The 20,851-nt window shown below is 38.5% G+C and overlaps 1 protein-coding gene across 50 annotated transcripts in view; it reads left to right on the top strand.

Moving 5' to 3' along the window:
• PTK2 (protein tyrosine kinase 2) overlaps positions 1-20,851 on the top strand; it is a 358,952-nt gene that overhangs the window by 171,434 nt on the left and 166,667 nt on the right. For all 50 annotated transcript variants that reach the window (XR_003120911.1, XM_025395124.1, XM_025395157.1 and 47 more), the window contains 3 exons: positions 2,061-2,115; positions 13,372-13,512; positions 14,038-14,115. Coding sequence is in view for 48 of the 50 variants with exons in the window: in XM_025395124.1 (XP_025250909.1) it covers positions 2,061-2,115; positions 13,372-13,512; positions 14,038-14,115 (274 nt within the window). In the remaining 2 variants the exon portion in view is untranslated. The remainder of the gene's footprint in view (positions 1-2,060; positions 2,116-13,371; positions 13,513-14,037; positions 14,116-20,851) is intronic.

The following is a 20,851-nucleotide window of genomic DNA, read 5'->3' as shown; positions in this document are numbered from 1 at the left end:
CATGTAGACCAGAAGCTGTCCAGACAGCAGTGCTTTCTAAGGCATTCTTCTATGGCAGAACAGAAACTACCCCCTTCACGTTCCAGGAACTTCATAAACAGTTTACTTAAACCTCAGCACCACTGCGTGGTAGTAGTTCACACCCCACTTTACAAGTAACCGGAGGCTCACAGGTGTTAACAGCAAGTCCATCCTATGGCAGAGCCAGGATTCAAATTAAGAACTCTCTGAGGCCGGGCGCAGTAGCTCATGCCTGTAATCCCAGTGCTTTAGGAGGCTGAAGCAGGCAGATCACTTGAGGTCAGAAGTTTGAGACCAGCCTGGCCAACATGGTGAGACCCTGTATCTACTAAAATTACAAGAAATAGCCGGGTGTGGTAGTGTAGACCTGTAATCCCAGCTACTTGGGAGACTGAGGCACGAGAATTGCTCGAAGCCTGGGAGGCAGAGGTTGCAGTGAGCTGAGATTGGGCCACTGCACTCTAGCCTGGGTGACAAAGCAAGACTCGGTCTCAAAAAAAAAAAAAAAAAAAAAAAACCTCTTTGATATGAAAATCAGTGCTTGCTGTTATGGAATAGTGGCTTGAAAATGTAGATAGAGGCAGAAATGATCAAGAATACCGCCTTGTAGATTCCAGAGTGTGTCTTTTGTGTACTAATTTTGCTACTTCCCAGTAGTGATTGGCATCAAAATCCTTAAAATGCAAAGACGCTGTGTTTTTAGGAGGCAAAATGAAAAGGAAGAACTTGTGTGGATACTTTTCCCCCTTCATATCCAACTGTCAAAATAGATAATGATGGTTCTGTAAAGGTAAGGAAAGGAAGTTACAAACAAAAGTGGCTAGAGACAGAAATGTAAAATCAGTAGTTGTATGAATTAACTGATGGGTAAAACCAGAAAGTAGTATATCATAGAAGCTGAGATAATTTTAGGATGTAATGAACATAGTAATAGCAGAATAAGAAAGAATGAGAACTGAGACCAGTTTTGGATTTAGCAGAGGAGGAATTCATTGGTTTAGGTACTACTAGCAGTCAGATTATAGAACAAGGGATTTAAAATGTTTGAATTATAGTATCATGACATGATGTCTAGTTTTGTTTATAACGCCAGCCAACTTACAGTTATGGATGAAGAAGTCATCCCTGTTTCTTGGTACTTTATATTCAGTTTGTTATATGTGATATATTATGTGATTCTGAAAAGAAACCTGTATTTCCCTTTTCTCCTTGATCCTTTTATGTGTCTCCTGACATTCCTTAATGTCCTCAGAGGCATTATTTCGTATTACTAGCACACGAGTGACACCTAGTGGCCAAAACATCTGAGTAAGTTAGTAACCAAAGTACTAGGAAAAGAATCAGCTGTTCTTTCTAACCTATTTTCTTGGCTAGAGCGTTGCAGTTCTTGATGATAATTTAATTTTGTTGCCTGACTTAAAGAACATTGCTGTGATTTCCATAAATTAACCTTTTTTACCTAGGGCAAATCACGTAAATTTATCTGGTTTTTTTTTTCTCCCCCTAATGTGAAACTGAGATAAACGAATGAGTCCCTTGATCAGAAAAGTCTATTTTTTTAAATAGTCAACTTTTAGGATAAACCTAAGGGATTTATTTCTGTAACTTGTAAGGTATATCCTGAATCATTTACTAATCAGGCTAGCTATTTTCTCTACAAATACAGTATTACCCAGTTGGAACTGATGTTTATAACCTTAAAGCAATATCTGAAAAAGGACAGTTTTTTAAATGCATTATGATTTACAAAGAGGGAATATTTTAGAAGAGTTTTCAATAATAAGGGTAAAAGGAAAAACCAAAAGGATTTCTATTTAAATCAACTTGTATTTGTGTTTTCTGTACATATCTAGAAAATGATTTGTCCCATCCTTCCTGTGAATATACTGGTTAATTAAAGCATTATTATACTTGTTTCCTTCCTAAATAATATATGGAACATTAAATAATTTACAGTGCTTTTATGTTCTTGCAAGTTTGTCATTATATTAATTGATTTGGTGGTGCTATTTGTTAATATGCTTCTTTTTATATTTCAGAAAAGATGTTGGTTTAAAGCGATTTTTTCCTAAGAGTTTACTGGATTCTGTCAAGGTAATTAGAGTCTCCTTTATCATAATAAAATAACAAAATTGTGCCAAGACCTTCTCCACAGTGATAAATTGCTTTTGGGAAAGTAAAGTGTAGTTTCCTTCCTTCCATGTAAAATATATGATTTAAAAAACTGACATTTATTCTAGTCACATAGGTTTTTAGTATAGCTTTCTCCCATAAAACGTGGTTTTACTTCTTGATTGTATTTGATACTCTGCTAAGCATAAAACTAAAAAAGTTACGTGCACAGTTATTCCTGTCATCTAGGTCTCTATAGGTTCAAATATTTTGACATGCAGAAGAAAATGAGCAATATGTAAAGTAATTGTGATGGTGGAATCATTAGTATTGTGTATATGTGTGTGTGTGTATGTGCACGCACATGCGTGCATGTTAGTGCATTTTGAAGGTGTGTCTTTTGTTTTAACTCTTTGGATGCTTCCCCATATTAGTAGCTTTGGCAGAGCCTCAGTTCTTGTCCTTCCCATATCCAGCGTGCAGAGCACCTTGGAGTGAGGTGGGAGGACTCTGAACTGTGATTTCCCCAGCTAATCCAGAGCACACATCAAGATTTTCAAGCGCAGCAGGGGACACAAACTTTAGGGCTAAGACAGAGTCTGGCTTAGATGAGCTCTGCCGTTTTCTAGCCTCAGGGTCTGGGGTCTGGTTTCTTATTTCTATAGTGAAGAAAATAGTATTTTGTAGGGTTGATGTGAATATTTAACAGATTAGTAAATATATTACTTAACCACAGTACCTGTCACATAGCAACAGTGGATGTTACTGCTCTTACTTTTTATTATTTCAGAGATCATATTCTGCATGCCATCAGCTGAAGCCCAAGCAGGAGAAGACATACGTTATGAGAAAATGTAGCTAACTTTGGATAAATTGCTTCATTTTTTGGTATTTCAGTATACACATCTGTAAAATGAGGATAAAATCCATTTCTAACACATGAGATTAATATGAGGATTAAATCTTAGACCAAAAGAGAGAACTGTCAATGTCATGTTGATTATCATTGGGTCAGAGTGTTGGTATAATTTATCAGATGCAATCTGTGACAAAAGCTCTGTATTCAGATATCTGGGTCCTGCTCTCTGTCAAACCCATCCAGAATAGGACTGTAAGGATTAGTCACTGGTTCCCTGACTCCAGAAAATAACAGTATCCCTTCCTCTCTCACATAGCTTCTTGATAATCTCATAGGAAAAAACATAAAAGTGTTGACTTTAAAATACAAAGCATTCTACAAATGCAGTAAGACATGCACTTAAGAATAGTACAGGAAAAATATACTCTTTATATCAGGCTCTTTTTCTAGTGATGCTACTCAACTTTTTCAGTGTTCCTTCAAGTTTCCTGATCTATTAGTGAAATACTACAGTGAGTTGTTAGGGAACAGAGCACACTCAATTTAGTGTGGTTGAGGCTAGGACTACAGATCTGGACACTGTCCCAGTCTACAGATAGCCCGCAGCCCATTGGCATGAGTGGGTTGAGTCAGATTTGAAAGAGAACAAAGAGTTTTAAATGAAGTTTGGCACAGTGGAAGGGGAATGAGAGAGAATGACAGAATTATGTCCTTTGGGAGAGTTACTAGGTGTGGGTGGCCCATACTCTTGGAGTTGGGAGAATGGGAGATTCAGTTTGACCTGGAATGTTCTTGGTGTGGGAGCCGAGAAGGCATGAGAAGACCCGTAAGTGGAAGGGATGCTGCTGTGCATAAACCTGCTGGGTGTTGCAGTGAGGAGGATAGTGGAGACATTCAAACAAGTGTAAGCTACAGTCTTAGTGAATTTACATTGCTATTGGATAGAAGAGTACCCTACCCAAAGTGCTATTGATGGTTATATCACATTAATAGTATTGGTCAGTGGTTTTCAGTTACGAAGCACTGGGTGGCCTCAGAATTACTGCAAGGTCTCCTTAAATCTGTATGTGTATAAACAATTAGGAAAAGTTTGACTGTTGTCATTTAGGAGTCCAGTACATTCTCGATTTTTAAAGGATCCCCATGCTCAAAACAGGGAACCACAGGTACAGGTCACAGGTGACCGGTGCCATGGTGTGAGTGTAGCCAGAGTGAGACAGATGCCCAGAGAGGTTCGGTAGAGGACTGGCCCTGTCTCCTCCATGACTATTCCTTCCGAACCTCTGCTTCAGTGTTCCCTCTCCTGCTCTTTTCATGGTAAATACTCTCTTCTATCTTGGGACCCTGTTTAGTATCTTAACTTTTAATTCTACTTTTCTCTCTCCTTTTTTTTTTTTTTGGAGACAGAGTCTCCCTCCATCACCCAGGCTGGAGTGCAATGGTGCGATCTCAACTCGCTGCAACCTCCTCTTCCCGGGTTCAAGCAATTCTCCTGCCTCAGTCTCCCAAGCAGCTGGGACTACAGGTGTCCGCCACCATGCCTGGCTAATTTTTGTGTTTTTAGTAGAGGTGGTTGGGCTGGTCTCGAACACCTGACCTCAAGTGATCCACCCACCTCGGCCTCCCAAACTGCTGGGATTACAGGCGTGAGCCACCGTGCCTGGCCCCAATTTTTAATTATATCGTTTGTTACTTGATTGTATTTTATCTGCCTTCCTCCACTCTATTTTAAGATTCTTGAGGGCAAAAACAATATCTGTTGCCATCTCCACTCTACACCCTTTGTTTGACATAGTGCCTGGCATGTAGTAACATTTGGTAAATCCTACTTAATGAATGAATAACAGCAATATGATGAGTAAAATCAGGGGAGACACTTTCTGGTCACTGAGTACAATGTGAACAAAAGGCGTGAAGACAGGATTAAGTAAGACTCTGTAGAAGATAGTAGAATTGAAAAGCTAGAAAGTTTCTTTCCTTGGGTATGCCTTCTCTACTGCTCTCCATCCCCACCCTCCTAAAGAAAACGCCTCCTCTGCAGGGGATTTGTGCAGGTATCTTAGAATATGTTTCCAGGCTATCCTTTAGGCTTCCGTTGCCCTGGCCTTTGCTGCTGACTCCCAAGTGCTTTTTTTTTCTGCCATCTTGAGCTGTGTCTAGCTATCAGGTGACTCCTGGTAGCCAGAGAGGGCTCACTTCCTAGAAACAGTGAGCCCTGATAGCCAGAGAGGGCTAACACCCTAGAAACAGTGAGCCCTCTCTGTTTCTAGGCTCTCTAGGAAACAGAGGTCAGACAGGACAGGGTTTTGGCTGAGTAGAGTCAATATGTGATGATTGTGGGCTGTCACTTGATGTGGGTTTAAATGCTCAGATAGGAGTTGAGGGGGATTGGGGACTCACTGCAGGGTGTGTGGAGTGTGCAGTATGATCTCTTTTTGGATTTTGGAATATAAAACCGACAGCAACATGGAGCACAGATTGAAAGCAAAAAGACCAGAACTGGAAAGAGTTGAGAGGTGATTAAGGAAGATGAGATGTGCAGTGATCAGGGCCTGGATGGAATGGCTTCTGTAAGAATGGGAGGGAAGGATGACTAGGGGGACTTGAGAAAACTTTTTTTTTTTTTTTTAAAGAGACGGGGTCTCACTCCATTGCCCAGGCTGGAGTGCAATGGCACGATCTTGGCTCGCTGCAGCCTCAGCCACTCAGGTTCAAGCAATTCTCCTGCCTCAGCCACCTGAGTAGCTGGGATTACAGGCATGGATCACCATGCCCAGCTAATTTTTTTTTTTTTTTCTGTAGAAACATGGTTTTACCATGTCGCCCTGGCTAGTCTCGAAGTCCTGAGCTTAAGCCACCCATCTCCACCTCCCAGAGTGCTGGGACTGCAGATGTGAGCCATCACACCCAGGCCAGAAAAATAACAGATGTGCTTTTTGAGCAATTCAATTGTTGCTGATTTTGATGTAAATAGAATTAATTTTTAGTTACTGTTAGCTATGGATTCATCAGATTCATGGAGTGGCTCATAAATAAGGTTCTTAGAACTGGTTTCTCACATGCCCTTTTTAATAAGGGAATCAGTGTAATTTTGTGTACCCAAAAATGTGTATTTGGCTTAGAAATTCATATCCTTAGCTCAAGATTTTTTTCACATTTGACATAAATTCTTTGAACATTGTACTGATTGCCATGAAACTTCTATGGAATATGGTACCAATATATGCCCATGGGGGTAACAACTATAATACAAATTAGATGGTGTCTAGATAGTTCCTTCTTCAAAGCTACTGCCAGTGAAACTTCAGCTAACTAGAAATTCACACCAGTTTCATGTTTCTTCTGAAATAGCTCTATAGAATGGCTAGGTCAGTTAACATTGGCTTTTCCATACACAGGCTACATTTGTTTCTCCAGTAATTATTTTGTTTTACCTGCTTTTTTCCCCTTTCTATTTATATTTGTAGAGGATTATTTATAATAACATTCACATTGAATTGTTGAAAGATTGCTTTATTATCTTTAGTGAAACTTGGATTAGCTGTGTTTTATGCCAAAAATGGAATCTGGGATATATGTGCCTCAATTACTAAGAATAATTTGCAAGTATTTTAATTTCTATCTCATTGATGTTAGTAGTTTTAAAGACACATTTGAAAAATCACTGTACCAGTAAAACTGTCAAACCCAAATTAAGGGACATTCTACAGAATTCTGATGATTACTCTTGAAAAATATCAATGTCATGAAAGATAAGACCCAGAAGCTGTAACAGCTGGAGGAGGCTGAGGAGACAAGATATGTAAATGCAGTGTGGAATCTGGAGCAGTGAAAGGACATCAGTGGACAAACTAGTGAAATTGGAATCACTTCTGTAGTTCAGCGAATGTTGTCCTACCAGTGGGTACCAAGGGTGCTTCCCATTCTGGCATTGCAGCTGTACTCTGAGCTTAAATTAGGCAGCAAGTCAAAATAGGCAAATTTTAATTTATTGCAATATAATTCACAGTAGAAACCTAATTTCAGAATTAGAAATGTTAAGAGATCAATAGTTATCAGTTTTTTTAGTATCTGATTCTCAAGTAATAATGTGGTTTCCTAGAATACTACCAGGAACACATGATTTTATTCTTGGAGAAAATAGTCATTATTTTCATTTCTAGGATGAGCAGGTGACTATTTTAAGCTTTACATTTTCGCCAAGCACAGAAATGTGTAGCTTGGTACGGTATTCAGCAGTGAATTCCTGGTATCTACGGTGTGCCAGGACCTGAGTTGGAGATGCTGGGAGGGAGTGAAACCTGGCTCCTGCTTACGGATCTTATCATCTGATGTGGGCCCTGTAGATAGGAGTAAGAAGAAGCTCTCTTCATGCACTTAGCATTTGGTGTTTGGGTTGATAAGTTATTCCTTAAAAACTCCCTTATTGCAGATTTTCCTTGGCATTGCCTTATACCCTTTGCATCTGGGAAGCCCTAGGAATCTATCAGCATCTGATAATCATTAGGTTGACTAATAGGAAATTATTTTTATAGCTCGACATGGATGAATAGCAGCAGTTTCTTATGTTTCATCCTAGTAATACCACTTCATTTTGAAAACGTATCACATTCTTAGTAAATTTATCACCATACATAAATTGGTTTAAAATAAACTAGTGTGCATAGATAGATGCCTTGTTTCCAAAATCCAGGTAACACAAGCAGGTGTTCAAACTTGAAATGAAATGCAGAACAGTCTTGTTTACTTATACAGGTTCTGCAAGTGTATTGATTAATATCCAGAGATTCTACGCAGTTAGATTTTGTGGAATTTTTTTCCTCACTGAGTAATTAGGAAGGAACTAATGCGTTCTGAGATATCCTTCTCATAAAAACTAATTTTGGAGTTTCTTTCAGACAGCAAAGATTTTCTAGTTTCTGTCCAGCACTGAACACTATAGGTTTAGAACTCATAGTCCTCTTTGGCAGTCACATTTAAGTACAGACCGTAAGAACTTGGGTATATTCCTGCCAAAAGTGCCAACAATTTTTGTTGGCGGAGAACGAGAGAGTTGTTTCTGTGTCCATAGGAAACTAACTCTGAATGATATCGTTTTCCTTTCTCCAGTTGCTTGAGCTTATTGGTTTGTTGTGTTGTATGTTGCTCTCACTTCTTGGTTCCCAGCTTGTTAATGTGTAGGATTAGCAAGGTAACACTGCCTACAGAAAAAGCAGCACGTTTTCCCACATTCAGCTGAATGAGACAAATACAGTAAAATTAGAGTCCAGACTGTCTGTCTCTTAACATTGCATAGTTATTACTTTCAAACACATTTGCCCCAGTTACTTGCAAATTTTCCAGCAGGTTAAATTATCGGAGAGAGCAGTTGAGTTCTTTACCACCACACACATTGCATGTCTAAGAGTTTGGGATGAGAAAATGAGGACCAAACCAAATTGACTCACTTTATTTAGCATAGGGTTGATGGCTTCAATCCCTGTTGTAGAAGAACAACACACAACTTCTTTTAAGTTTCTTAGTCATCAGGAGATGCTGTTGCCAAGAGAAACAAGGAAGGCTTGAATTTAAAGGAGACAGAGGGTAGAGAGTTGTTGGGTTACATTTGAAGAATGTTATGGGTGTAAAGTCTAACAGGACTTAGCTACTGGTCTAATGTGAGAGGAGGAAGAAGAAAGTACAGGGCCTGGCCTCAGATTTCTGCCCCGTACACATAAGTGCTCTCTACTGCTACTAGTCAAGAGACAGAATATTGAAGCAGAATCTGAATTGGGTGAGACTGCCAATGATGCATTCAGCTGTGTGAGTGGTGAAATAGAAGTGCCTTGAGACTATGGAGGTCAAAGGGAAGGGGTATAGGAAAGAGTAAGTTCAGAGTGATAGAGTTGGAACTAAGTCAGATGTAGTATATGTTAGGGTCCAATTAGGTAGGGCCAATAAGCCACCACAGCTGGAATCTCAGTGCTCTTAGTGGTAGGTTTTAGATGCCTGTGGAACTGTCAGGTAGGCAAGTATGTATACATATATAAGCATTTGAAGCTCAAGAGCAGATTCCATTTCCTCAGCTTCATAGAATATTTTAGGTTAATTTTAAAAAGCATTGAACAAATGAGCAGATGTCAGTATATAATATTATTGCCAATAGTTTGTATATAAACCAGCAGCTGGTTGAGAATTAGTTCCAAAGCAGAGAATTGACCTTTTTTCTGGATCTATTTTATATAGTTTTTGATCAATGCATTTCAGTATTTACCTGAGTTGAAATATTCCTCTTAGAGTCATGAATGAATATACCAACATTTGGTTAATGTTAATAGAAATGTTTTGTCATTGTGTTCTGGTCCCTGTGCTCAGTTGACAACTGTTCCTTGCAACTGCTACCATATTCCAATTTATTGTATCATACACTTAAAGAGATTTATGATATTCCAGGGCTTTTGCTGGACTTATTTTCTATTAATATTTGTAGATAGGAGACATTTCTTACACTCAGAGCATTTGTACATTGAGGCAGCATGTTCTGTGATAGAAGTTTGAAACTAAAGAAGTCTGAACTGTCTTCCCACTTGCTTACTAGAAAGTGAAATCTAATTTATCACAGGATAGAACCAGATTTTATTCATTCATATTATCTGAGAGTTTGCCAGAATCCAAGTTGTTATGTCAGGGACATATAATTATTCATTGTAAAGCACAACATCGAGTTTTAGCTGCGGGCTACACTCTTTTCTTTGGGGTAACAAGGCAGCGCATGCTCCCTTCTCACCAATGTGGATCTTACATAAGTGCCATGTCTAAAAGTACATTCAAAACAGTATGAGACCCATAGGGATGTGGTGGTTGTTTGTTCCTGGTTTCTTCTGTCAAGCAGAGCATCTTAGAAAAGGAGGTGTTTGAATTGGTCGCATAGCAAGTAAAAAGAAATCAAGCAGTTCTGGATTAGAATCACGATTCTTCTACCCCGTCATTGGTTGGTACCTAATGTTTCAGAGTCTCTGTTTGCTCAGTAATATATGAAAAATAGTATCTTCCTTGCAAGGGTCATCATGAAGACTTTGTTTATTTTCACAGAAGGGCCTACAGATGTCTTTTCTGGCATCATTTTTTTGGGGGGTGTGTGTGTGTTTTAATCAGTGCCTAATAGCACTATATGCACAGAATTATACTGTTCCTCCTGTAGCCATGAATGAAGACCAGAATGCTCTTTTTCCAGCTGTACTCTGAATTTATTGAATACCTGTTCTGATTATGCAGTGTATGCCAAGTGCCAAGCACAGACTAGAATTTCCTTAATGGATTTGTTCTGGGTCCAAAGTGTAGCGGGCCTGCTTCTTAGAGACTGCTTTATATTCAGCAAACTCCCAGGCTACTATATTGTTAGTTTATAAGGAGAAAAACATCTCATAGGTGGCTACAAGCAGTACTCAAATCTCCATGTCCAATCTGCATGCTCTGTTGTAGAGTCTGTCCTACATAAGTGATCATAAGCAGAGAATGTTTGGAAAGCCTGGAGTCAAACCAAAAATATGCTTCTCAGACTTTTGTTTATAGAGCACCTGAGGCTGACCAACTCACTCTCTGTGTGATACATTTTATAGTCAAGCCTTGCTAACCTTGAACCCATTTTATTGCTCTTCAGTTTAAGTTCTGTGAAGCTGTCATTAATCCTTTTCAAAACAGCTATAATTCTCTTATTCCACTCTGTCATACTCACCTGTCAAAACCTCAGCCCTGGTTAAAACCAACTATTGGTCAGCTTACTTGGCTTTGGCCTTCTCTTTTGTCTTCATTTTATTTGCAGGTGACATCCAGTCCCGTGTATTTAAATACTTCAGTTGGTCGCTCTGAAATTTCTACCAACAGTGCTGCCCTCTCCTGAGCTCCAAACTTATATCCAAATGTCTCCTTGATGGTTCATGTTGGAAGACTTTACGATCAAACACGTGTACAGGATTAACATGACTTTATTTTTTTTACCACGCCTGCCTTTTATGTTTGCCTATTTGTTCCATCTAAAACTCTAGTTTTCCTGTATTCTTCACTTTCCGATTGTCTTGCATATAATATCCAAATGTCCCAAAAGTGCCCTTTTCTCTCGTTCACCACTACGTTGGGGTCCATGCCACTAGTGGTTCTTCTTGGTCTGTTACAGTGACCTGACTGGTCTTTCTGCTTTCACTCCTACACACTCCCCCAACCCTCTGTGTGCAAGAGCAGAGCGAACTTTTTAAAATAAAAGTCACATGCCTTAGGTAATCCTCCCATGTCCCACTCTTGGCTCATTGAATTCCTGTCTTCAGGAATCTTGTCCACTACCTTAACTCAGCCTCTCACTCTGGTCTTACTCATTTCCAGTAATCGAACCCCCTCCCTAATTGTGTGTATCCTTCTCTGACCACAGCTCCTGTCTTTCCAGCTCACTTTCTGTAGTATCCCAGAGCCAGTAATCCTTGGATCCCACTAGGACCTTCAAGCCACTACAGACAGGCTGTCACCTCCATGACCCACCAAAGTATGCCATGCCCTCCTAGTTCACCGTGTACCTGACTTAGCAGCCACACTTCAACCTGGACCCCTGACTGCTCCCCATCTCCCTGACCCACTGAGATTAGCAGGTTACCTGATCCATCTTCCCTGTCTGCTAGGCCAGCCAGGACCTCCCCTTGAACTCCACTGGGCCCTTACTGGCGTGCTCGACAGCTCCACTTAGATTTCTTGTATTCTTCTGGCATTCTTTCTGACCTTCACCCACCAACCTGTTCCTCTCACAATTTTTGTCATTTCAGTTTAATGGCAGCTATTAACTATCGGCATATCCTGTTGGTTCTGTGTTTAAAATAAATCCATTGGAGTCTAGTTACTCTTAAAAAAAAAAAAAAAGAAAGCTAGGATCTGACTACTTCTCACCCTCTTTCTCGTTCTGTACTTGTGCCAACTGTCTCCTCCTGCCTGTATTATTTGGGCTGCCCCGACTTGGTTTCTCCTGCTCCTTTCATACTGTTCATAACACAGTGGCCGGAGTATCCCTGTTAAAACCTCATTCAGGCCGGGCACGGTGGCTCATGCCTGTAATCCCAGCACTTTGGGAGGCCGAGGCAGGTGGATCACTTGAGGTCAGGAGTTCAAGACCAGCCTGACCAACCTGATGAAACCCTGTCTCTACTAAAAATAAAAAATTAGCCGTGTGTGGTGGTGCACACCTGTAATCCCAGCTACTCAGGGAGGCTGGGGTAGGAGAATCGCTTGAGCCTGGGAGGCAGAGGTTGCAGTGAGCCGAGATCACGCCACTGCACTCCAGTCTGGGGGACAGAGTGAGACCCTATATCCAAAAAAAAAAACCTAAGTCAGATAATGTCACTCCTCTGCTCAAAGTCTTCTGAGGACTTGGCAACTCCTCGGGGTCAAAGTCAAGTTGTTACCATGACCTGCATTGTCTTGCCCCTCTTCCTTACACCTCATCATGTTCCCTTTATCCATGGCCTCCTCAGGCTGCTTCACACACCAAGGACTAGGGGTTTGCTGCTTGGAAAGCATTTCCCTCCACTATGCAGATTTCCATGTGTATAAGTAGAAAACTCAAATAAGCAAAAAAGGACCAGAAGACCACCTATCATCTTACTTCACGATAAAAGCGAAAGCATCGTTGCTTTAAGTCATTCGTGGATACATTGCTGTGTGCTCACCAGGACCCACACGTGTGCTCTTGCCTTTTAAAGGCATCTGTACTCCACGCTGACTTTTTTGTCATCTTTTTTCATGTAACAATGTGATATGAGTTTTAATGCCAGTAAATTAGTTCTCCAAAACAGTTCTTGAGGCTGCATAGAATATTGGTTGAGAAGATAGATACACCATAATTTACGTAACCAGGCTCTATATTACTGTAAACAGTTCTGCAGTGAATCTCTTTGTTCCTGAATCTTTGCATGTATCTCAAAGATAATGTCCTGGAATTTTATTTTCTGGATCAAGCATTGTGGTTTTTTAAAAGTTTTTGATTTGTGCTGTCCTTCAGAAAGATATAGTTTTTTCCCTCCTAACAGTGGAATGTGCGAGTACCTTTATACCTTTTGCCTGGTCTTTTCTGAGTCATGTGCACATATAGGACAAACTTCTGTTTAAGAAATAAAACTCTATACATGAACTTTACAGGTAAAAATGGTTAAAATGGTAAATTTTGTGTTATATGCATTTTGCCACAATTAAAAGAAATAAAGCTCTGATAAATACATTTATGGTTATTTGACAAGTATACTTTTTAGCAGTAATATGATTGTAGGTGTTAGTATGTAGTTGGTAGGAGAGAAATCTTACTATTATTGTTTTGGTCTTTACTCATTGCTGAGTTTTTCAAGATTTTTGGTAATTTTGTCATGCAGGCCAAAACACTAAGAAAACTGATCCAACAAACATTTAGACAATTCGCCAACCTTAATAGAGAAGAAAGTATTCTGAAATTCTTTGAGATCCTGTCTCCAGTCTACAGATTTGATAAGGAATGCTTCAAGTGTGCTCTTGGTGTAAGTATGGAAATGTGGGAAATAGTGGGCTAGTTTGATTTTACTTTTTCTTATCTCTTACTGTATATCTAAATTTCTGATGGAAAAAATGCTAACTTGTCCCATTTTTTCAATGAAATGATATTTTGTCATTTTACCATGTGAAAAATAGAAAAAGAAAATAATGTGAGAATAAAATCACCTTTTTAAAAACAGCATGCCTATTTTCATAATTAGATTTTTAAAATTTTATCCCTGTGATTTGTTAATTGTTATCTAAGGGCGAGTTTACCTATTTAGATAATCATCCCAGAGAAACTCTTGGCATCAGGCATGTTGAAATAAGCACAGTACATCTTTGTATAGGCTTAACAGATCCTGGGTCAATTATAGATATTTAAATATTTTATCTTATTTGGTTAGATAGATTAATAGCAAACCAAACCAGCCCCTGCTTTGGTCCTTTAACATATCCACGGCTCTTTATCTAAAGTATTTCTTTTTTCCTTCTGCCACCTCTGTTCTCACTTGTTTCACCTTCAAAAGTCAAGCTGGATTATTTCAGTGGAATTGGCAATCGGCCCAGAAGAAGGGATCAGTTACCTAACGGACAAGGGCTGCAATGTAAGTCTGCTCTGACCTTTCGGGAACTTGGCTTTAGACAAAGAAGAATCAAATTAAGGAAATGGGGCATTCTTTTGGAAAAGATCATTTTACAATTAAATTTTCCTATTGCACTGCATTTATTATTCAACAGAGTGGAGCACAAGTAAGATAAAGTCTAGGCGCTGTTGAAATACCTCGGAATTACTTAATTTTGGAAGGAAAGGAATCATACAAATCTTACATGTGTTAGTGAGACCTGAATGGGGTTGTTACTGTTTATCTGGAGAAGTTTTAAATGCTAATTTTTAAAATTAAGTTCTGTATATGGTTTGGGTATATTTGTACTGACATCTTATCCTCTGAAACAGCCTCTTCAGGTTATTTCCAGGAAAAAAATATTATATATTCACAATTCTCTTGAAAGCCTTATTAGCCTTATTTACCTTGAGGAAAAAATGTCCATCAGATGGAAACTCACACTTCTACCCCAGACCTCACTTCTTTTGTTACTTTCCTAGCAGAAGGGCTGACCATTTCCTGTGTGATCCTTCTCATTCTTCCAACAAGTATTACTGAGAACCTGCTTGGTGCCAGGCAGTCTAGAGGTTTCAGATACAATAAGGAACAAAACAGAGAGAAGTCCTTTGTCTTATATAGCTTATAGTCGAGTACACAAAATAAATATGGAATACATCTGTGTCATACAACAATAAGTACTGAGATGAAAAGTAGAACAGTGTAAGGGTGGGCGTACTGAGAAGGGCATACTCCCATTTAGATGAGTGTTCAAGGAACATGATTCTAGGGGGTTCTCAGGCCTTGCACTAGTAACAGTTCTTTTCCACTTACATAGTTTAGTGATTTGAACTTTTTACTTTATTTATTTACTTTAATTTATTAATACCTTGACCTGTACATATAATTTTCTATACATATATAAATGTGCTCACCTGCTTTTTTCGAAGTGTACTCTGGTTTCCATTCCCACTCTGCTCACCTCCTGCCTCTACCATTTCTCTATTCTTTTCTCTTCAGCCTTCTCTGTAACCCCCCACCCCCTGCCCATGCTTAACATGTAAGTGACTTAGTAATCTTCTATGTTTTCCCCCCATATTCCTGTTTTGTTATTCAGAAAGGGGGTCATCATCAGGCACACTGTCCTACTTGGGTTATTTCACTCTGTGAACCTCGTAGAAATTTTTCAACCCCCCCCCCCTTTCTTTGCCCCTTCCTCTCTGGGGGCCAGATGGGATTCTGTGAAGGGCAATTACTTTGCTTTTAGATTTCTGCCCCAAGACAATGACATAATAAATACTCGTTTATATGTATCTATGTGCTGCTGCTTTTTCTCCTTATGGAAGAGATGTCCGAGGATGGAAGTGCAGGGTTCATTCAAATAGTTGTAATTTTAAAAGAAGCTGTTGGATTGCTTTTTCAGAAAAGCTAGAAAACTTCATATTGTCACTGGCAGTATATGGGAGTACTATTTTCACACTCATTGGATAGCAGTTCTAATAGCTCTTTTAATTTTTCCATTTTAATAGGTGTAAAGTTTTTCTTGTAACTTTTTTGCTCACTTAGTTGTAAAGCAAGGACCTACTAACTTTAAACATGTTTTCGTGTCTTGGCCATTTCTCTTCTCACCTCTGTGAATTAACTGCTCATATCATATACTTTGCCTTTTTTACCAACACAATTGTCCTTTTAAATTAGTAAATCTCTTCACACATCAGGGATGTTAGTGTGTTTTCCTGTTATCTTTTTTTATGATTTTTTTTCCCCAAATCTTGTGTTGGCTGTTGACTTTAAACAGACCAGCCTGCCTTGTCCCACACTCTAAGGATGACCACTGTCCTGACTTCTACCATCACTGATTAAATCTCATTAAATGCTGCTGTGTCAGCTGGATATTCACAGAGGAAAACAGAATACATTTTTGTGAAATTTTGTGAAAGTGGGGTTTGTTTGATACTATGTTTCAGGACTTCTTTTATACCCTTCAATAAGATCTCAATCTTTTTCATATAGGTCTTCCATATTAAACAAATTCATAAGTATTTCACAGTTTGGGGCCTTATTTTGAATGACTTTTTGGGTGTTTTTTTTTGCCACTTACAATTTAAAATTTATATTGTGAGCATAGAAGGATATTCTTGGTTATTGTATATCATATAGTCTGCAACCTTATGATTAATTAAATAGGTTTTTTATTAGAGTTTTGGATTTTATAAGTATATAATAATGTAATCAACAAAAGAATAATTTTACCTTTCACCTTACACAGTTTTTTCTTTAGTCACAAGGAGCTCAAAGATCATGTTTAATAACAGGGCAGTAGACAATATTCCTATTTTGTTTTAGATTTTAATTTATCAATTAAAAGTGTGTCATTATTTGGGATTGTTTTTGTTGTTGAGTTTTAATAACATGTCTTTAATATTTTAATATCTTTTGCTTAGAGTTTTCTTCATGAGTAGCTCCTGAATTTAATCGAAGACCCTTTTAGCGTCTATTGATATGATCCTTTTTTCTCTTTTAATTTATTATTATAGTAGATTATATTAATAGTTATGGTAATACTGAGCCAATTAATAATATACAATATTCTTGTAAAATATTGAGTTATATTTGTAGAATTTTTACAACTATTTGTGAGATTAATCTAGACTTTTTTATGTTAGCTTTGTAAGACATGGTGTTACAGTTATATTAATTTCATTAGGTGAATTGGAATCTTTTGGTGATTTTTTTTTTTAAACTTTTTAAGCTCGGGGGTTCATGTGCAAGTTTGTTATATAGGTAACCTCGTGTCACACAGTTTATCGTGCAGATTATTTTGTCCAAACCCAGGTATTAATCCTAGTACCGATGAGTTATTTTTCCCAATCCCCTCCCTCCTCTTAGCCTCCACCCTCTGGTAGGCCCCAGTGTCTGTTGTGCCCTCTGTGTGTCCTTGTGTTCTCATCTTTTAGCTTCCCTTATAAGTGGGAGCTAAAAGATGCAGTATTTAGTTTTCTATTCCTGTGTTATTTTGCTAAAGATAATGGCCTCCAGGTCCATCCATGTTCCTGCAAAGGACATGATCTCATTCTTTTTTTTTTTTTTTTTGGCTGCATAATATTCCATGGTGTGCATGTACCACATTTTCTTTATCCAGTCTACCATTGATGGGCATTTAGGTTGATTCCGTGTCTTGGCTTTTGTAAATAATGCTGCATTGAATATACATATATATGTGTCTTTATAAAAGAACAATCTATATTCCTTTGGGTATATACCCAGTAATGAGATTGCTGGGTTGAATGATACTTCTGTTTTTAGGTGTTGAGGAATTGCCACACTGTCTTATTATTTTATGTATTATTGTCAGGTACGTTCCTTCAATGCCTAGTTCATTGAGGTATTTTAACATGAAGGGATGTTTAATTTTATTGAAAACCTTTTCTGCATCAGTCAAGATGATCCTGTGGTTTTTGTTTTTAGTTCTGTTTATGTGATGAATCACATTTATTGATTTGTGTATGTTGACCCAACCTTGCATCCCAGAAATAAAGCCTACTTGATCGTGGTGGATTAGCTTTTTGATGTGCCACTGCTAGGTTTGGTTTGCTAGTATTTTGTTGAGGATTTTTGCATCTATGTTCATCAGTGATGTTGGCCTGACGTTTTCTATTTTTGTTGTGTCTCTGCCAGGTTTTGGTATCAGAATAATTCTGGCCTCATAGAATGAGTTATAGAGGAGTCCCTCCTTTTCGGTTTATTGGAATAGTTTTGGTAAGAATGGTACCAGCTCATCTTTAGAATTCAGCTGTGAATCCATGTGGTGCTGGGCTTTACTGGGTTGGTAGGCTATTTATTATTGATTCGATTTCAGAGCTCATTATTGATCTCTTCAGGGATTCAGTTTCTTCCTGGCTCAGTCTTGGGAGGGTTTATATGTCCAGGAATTTATCCATAGCTTCTAGATTTTCTAGTTTATGTGCCTAGAGGTCTTCCTGATATTCTCTGATAGTTATTTGTATTTCTGTGGGATTGATGGTAATATCCCCTTTATCATTTCTAGTGGGTAGCAGTCTATTTTGTTAATTTTTTTTCAAAAAAACAACTCTTGGACTCGTTTTGGTTTAGCAACAGGCAGGAATGGTTTTTCCCATCTCACTCTCCTTCAGTTCATCCTGATTTTGGTTAGTTCTTGTCTTCTTCTAGTTTTGGGTTTGATTTGCTCTTGGTTCTCTAGTTCTTTTTTTGTGATGTTGTTAAACTGAGATCTAACTTTTTGATGTGAGCATTTAGTGCTATAGATTTACCTGTTAACACTGCCTTACCTGTGTCCCAGAGATTCTGGTACATTGTCTCTTGGTTCTCATTCATTTCAAGTCACTTCTTGATTTCTGCCTTAATTTTATTATTTACCCAAAAGTCATTCGGGAGCAGGTTGTTCAATCTCCATGTAATTGTGTGGTTTTGAGCAAATTTCTTAGTCTTGATTTCTAATTTGGCTGTGCTGTGCTCTGAGAGAATGTTTATTATGATTTCAGTTATTTTGCATTTGCTGAGTACTCCAAATTTACCTCTTCACACTGCCTTACCTGTGTCCCAGAGATTCTGGTACATTGTGTCTTGGTTCTCATTCATTTCAAAGAACTTCTTGATTTCTGCCTTAATGTCATTATTTACTCAAAAGTCATTCGGGAGCAGATTATTCAATTTCCACGTAATGGTGTGGTTTTGAGCAAATTTCTTAGTCTTGATTTCTAATTTGGCTGTGCTGTGCTCTGAGAGAATGGTTGTTATGATTTCAGTTCTTTTGCATTTGCTGAACAGTGTTTCGTGTTCAATTATATAATTGATGTTAGAGTATGTGCCATATGGTGATGAGATGAATACGTATTTTATTGCTTTGGGGTGGAGAGTTCTGTAGATGTCTATCAGGCCCATTTGATCCAATGTTGAATTCAAATCATGAATATGTTTGTTAATTTCCTGTCTCAGTGATCTACGTAATATTGTCAGTGGGGTGTTGAAGTCTCCCACTATTATTGCCTAGGAGTCTCAGTCTCTTTGAAAGTCTCTAAGAATTTGGTTTATTATTATGAGTGCTGCTGTTTGGTTTTTTATATATTTAGGATAGTTAGGTCTTCTTGTTGAATTGAACCCTTTACCATTATGTACTGTCCTTCTTTGTCTTTTTTATCTGTGTTGGTTTAAAGTCTGCTTTGTCTGAAATTAAGATTGTAACCCCTGTTTTTTTCTACTTTCCATTTGAATGATAGATTTTTCTCCATTCCTTTATTTTGAGCCTGTGTGTGTCATTGCATGTGAGATAGGTGTTTTGAAGACAGCATACCAATGAATCTTGGTTCTTTATCCAGTTCTGTGTCTTTTAATGGGGGCATTTAGTCCATTAACATTCAAGGTTAGTATTGATATGTGTGGATTTGATCCTGCCATCATGGTATTAGCTGGTTATTGGGCAGACTTGTTTGTGTGGTTGCTTTATAGTGTCACTGGTCTGTGTACTTCAGTGTGTTTTTGTAATGGTTGGTAACGGTCTTTCCTTTCCATATTTAGTGCTCTTTTCAGGAGCTCTTGTAAGGCAGGTCTCATGGTAACAAATTTCTTCAGCATTTGCTTGTCTGAAAAGGATCTTATATCTCCTTTCTTTATGAAGCCTAGTTTGACTGGAATTATAAAATTGGGTTGGAATTTCTTCCAGAATGTTGAATGTTGGCCCCCAATCTCTTCTGGCTTGTAGAGTTTCTACTGAGAGGTCTGCTGTTTATCTGATGGGCCTTCCTTTGCAGCTGACCTGGCCCTTCTAGTTTCCTTTAACATTTTTTCTTTCATTTTCACCTTGAAGAATTTCATGATGATGTGTCTTGGGAATGATCTTCTCTTGGAATATCTTACTCTGCCTTTCCTGAATTTGAATGTTGACCTCTCTCGCTAGGTTGGAAGTTTTCATGGATCATGTCCTGATATATGTTTTCCTAGTTGCTTACACTCTGCCTAGCTCTTTCAAGGACACCAGTGAGACATAGATTTGGTCTCTTTACATAATCCCATATTTCACAGAGGCTTTCTTCATTCCTTTTCATTCTCTTTGCTCTATTCTTTTCTGTCTGTCCTATTTTAGAAAGACAGTTTTCAAGCTCTGAAATTCTGTCCTAAGCTTAGTCTGTTATGCTATTAATACTTTATGGTTGCATTATGAAATCTTTGTAGTGTGCTTTTCAGGTCCATCAGGTTGATTATGTTCTTTTCTATTCTGGTTATTTTTTCTCTCAGCTCCCGTATTGTTTTACTGTGATTCTTAGCTTCCTTGGATTGGGTTTCAATGTACTCCTACATGTCAATGATCTTCATTCCTATCTATATTCTGAAGTGTATTTCTGTCATTTCAGCCATCTCAGCCCAGTTCAGAACCCTTGCTCGAGAGGTGGTGTGGTCATTTAGAGAAAAGAAGGCACTCTGGCTTTTTGAGTTGTTAGAGTTCTTGCAGTGGTTCTTTCCATCCTGTGGCCTGATGTTTCTTCAACCTTTGAAGTTGCTGACCTTTGGATTTTGTTTGTTTCTTGTTTGTTTATCCTATTTGATGACCTTGAGAGTTTGATTGTGGTAAGGTGGACTCAGCTGACTGGCTTCATTTTTGGAATATTTTGGGGGGCCAGTGCGCAGCTCCCAACTCCTGGACTGTGTGCTCTAATTCTAGGAGACTGGTATTGGGCTCCAACTTTGTTCTCTGGCTCCCGGA

This window comes from Theropithecus gelada, chromosome 8 (genome assembly GCF_003255815.1).
Source record: "Theropithecus gelada isolate Dixy chromosome 8, Tgel_1.0, whole genome shotgun sequence".
In the NCBI taxonomy this organism is placed as follows: Eukaryota; Metazoa; Chordata; class Mammalia; order Primates; family Cercopithecidae; genus Theropithecus; species Theropithecus gelada.
This window is presented reverse-complemented; position numbering and strand designations above follow the sequence as displayed.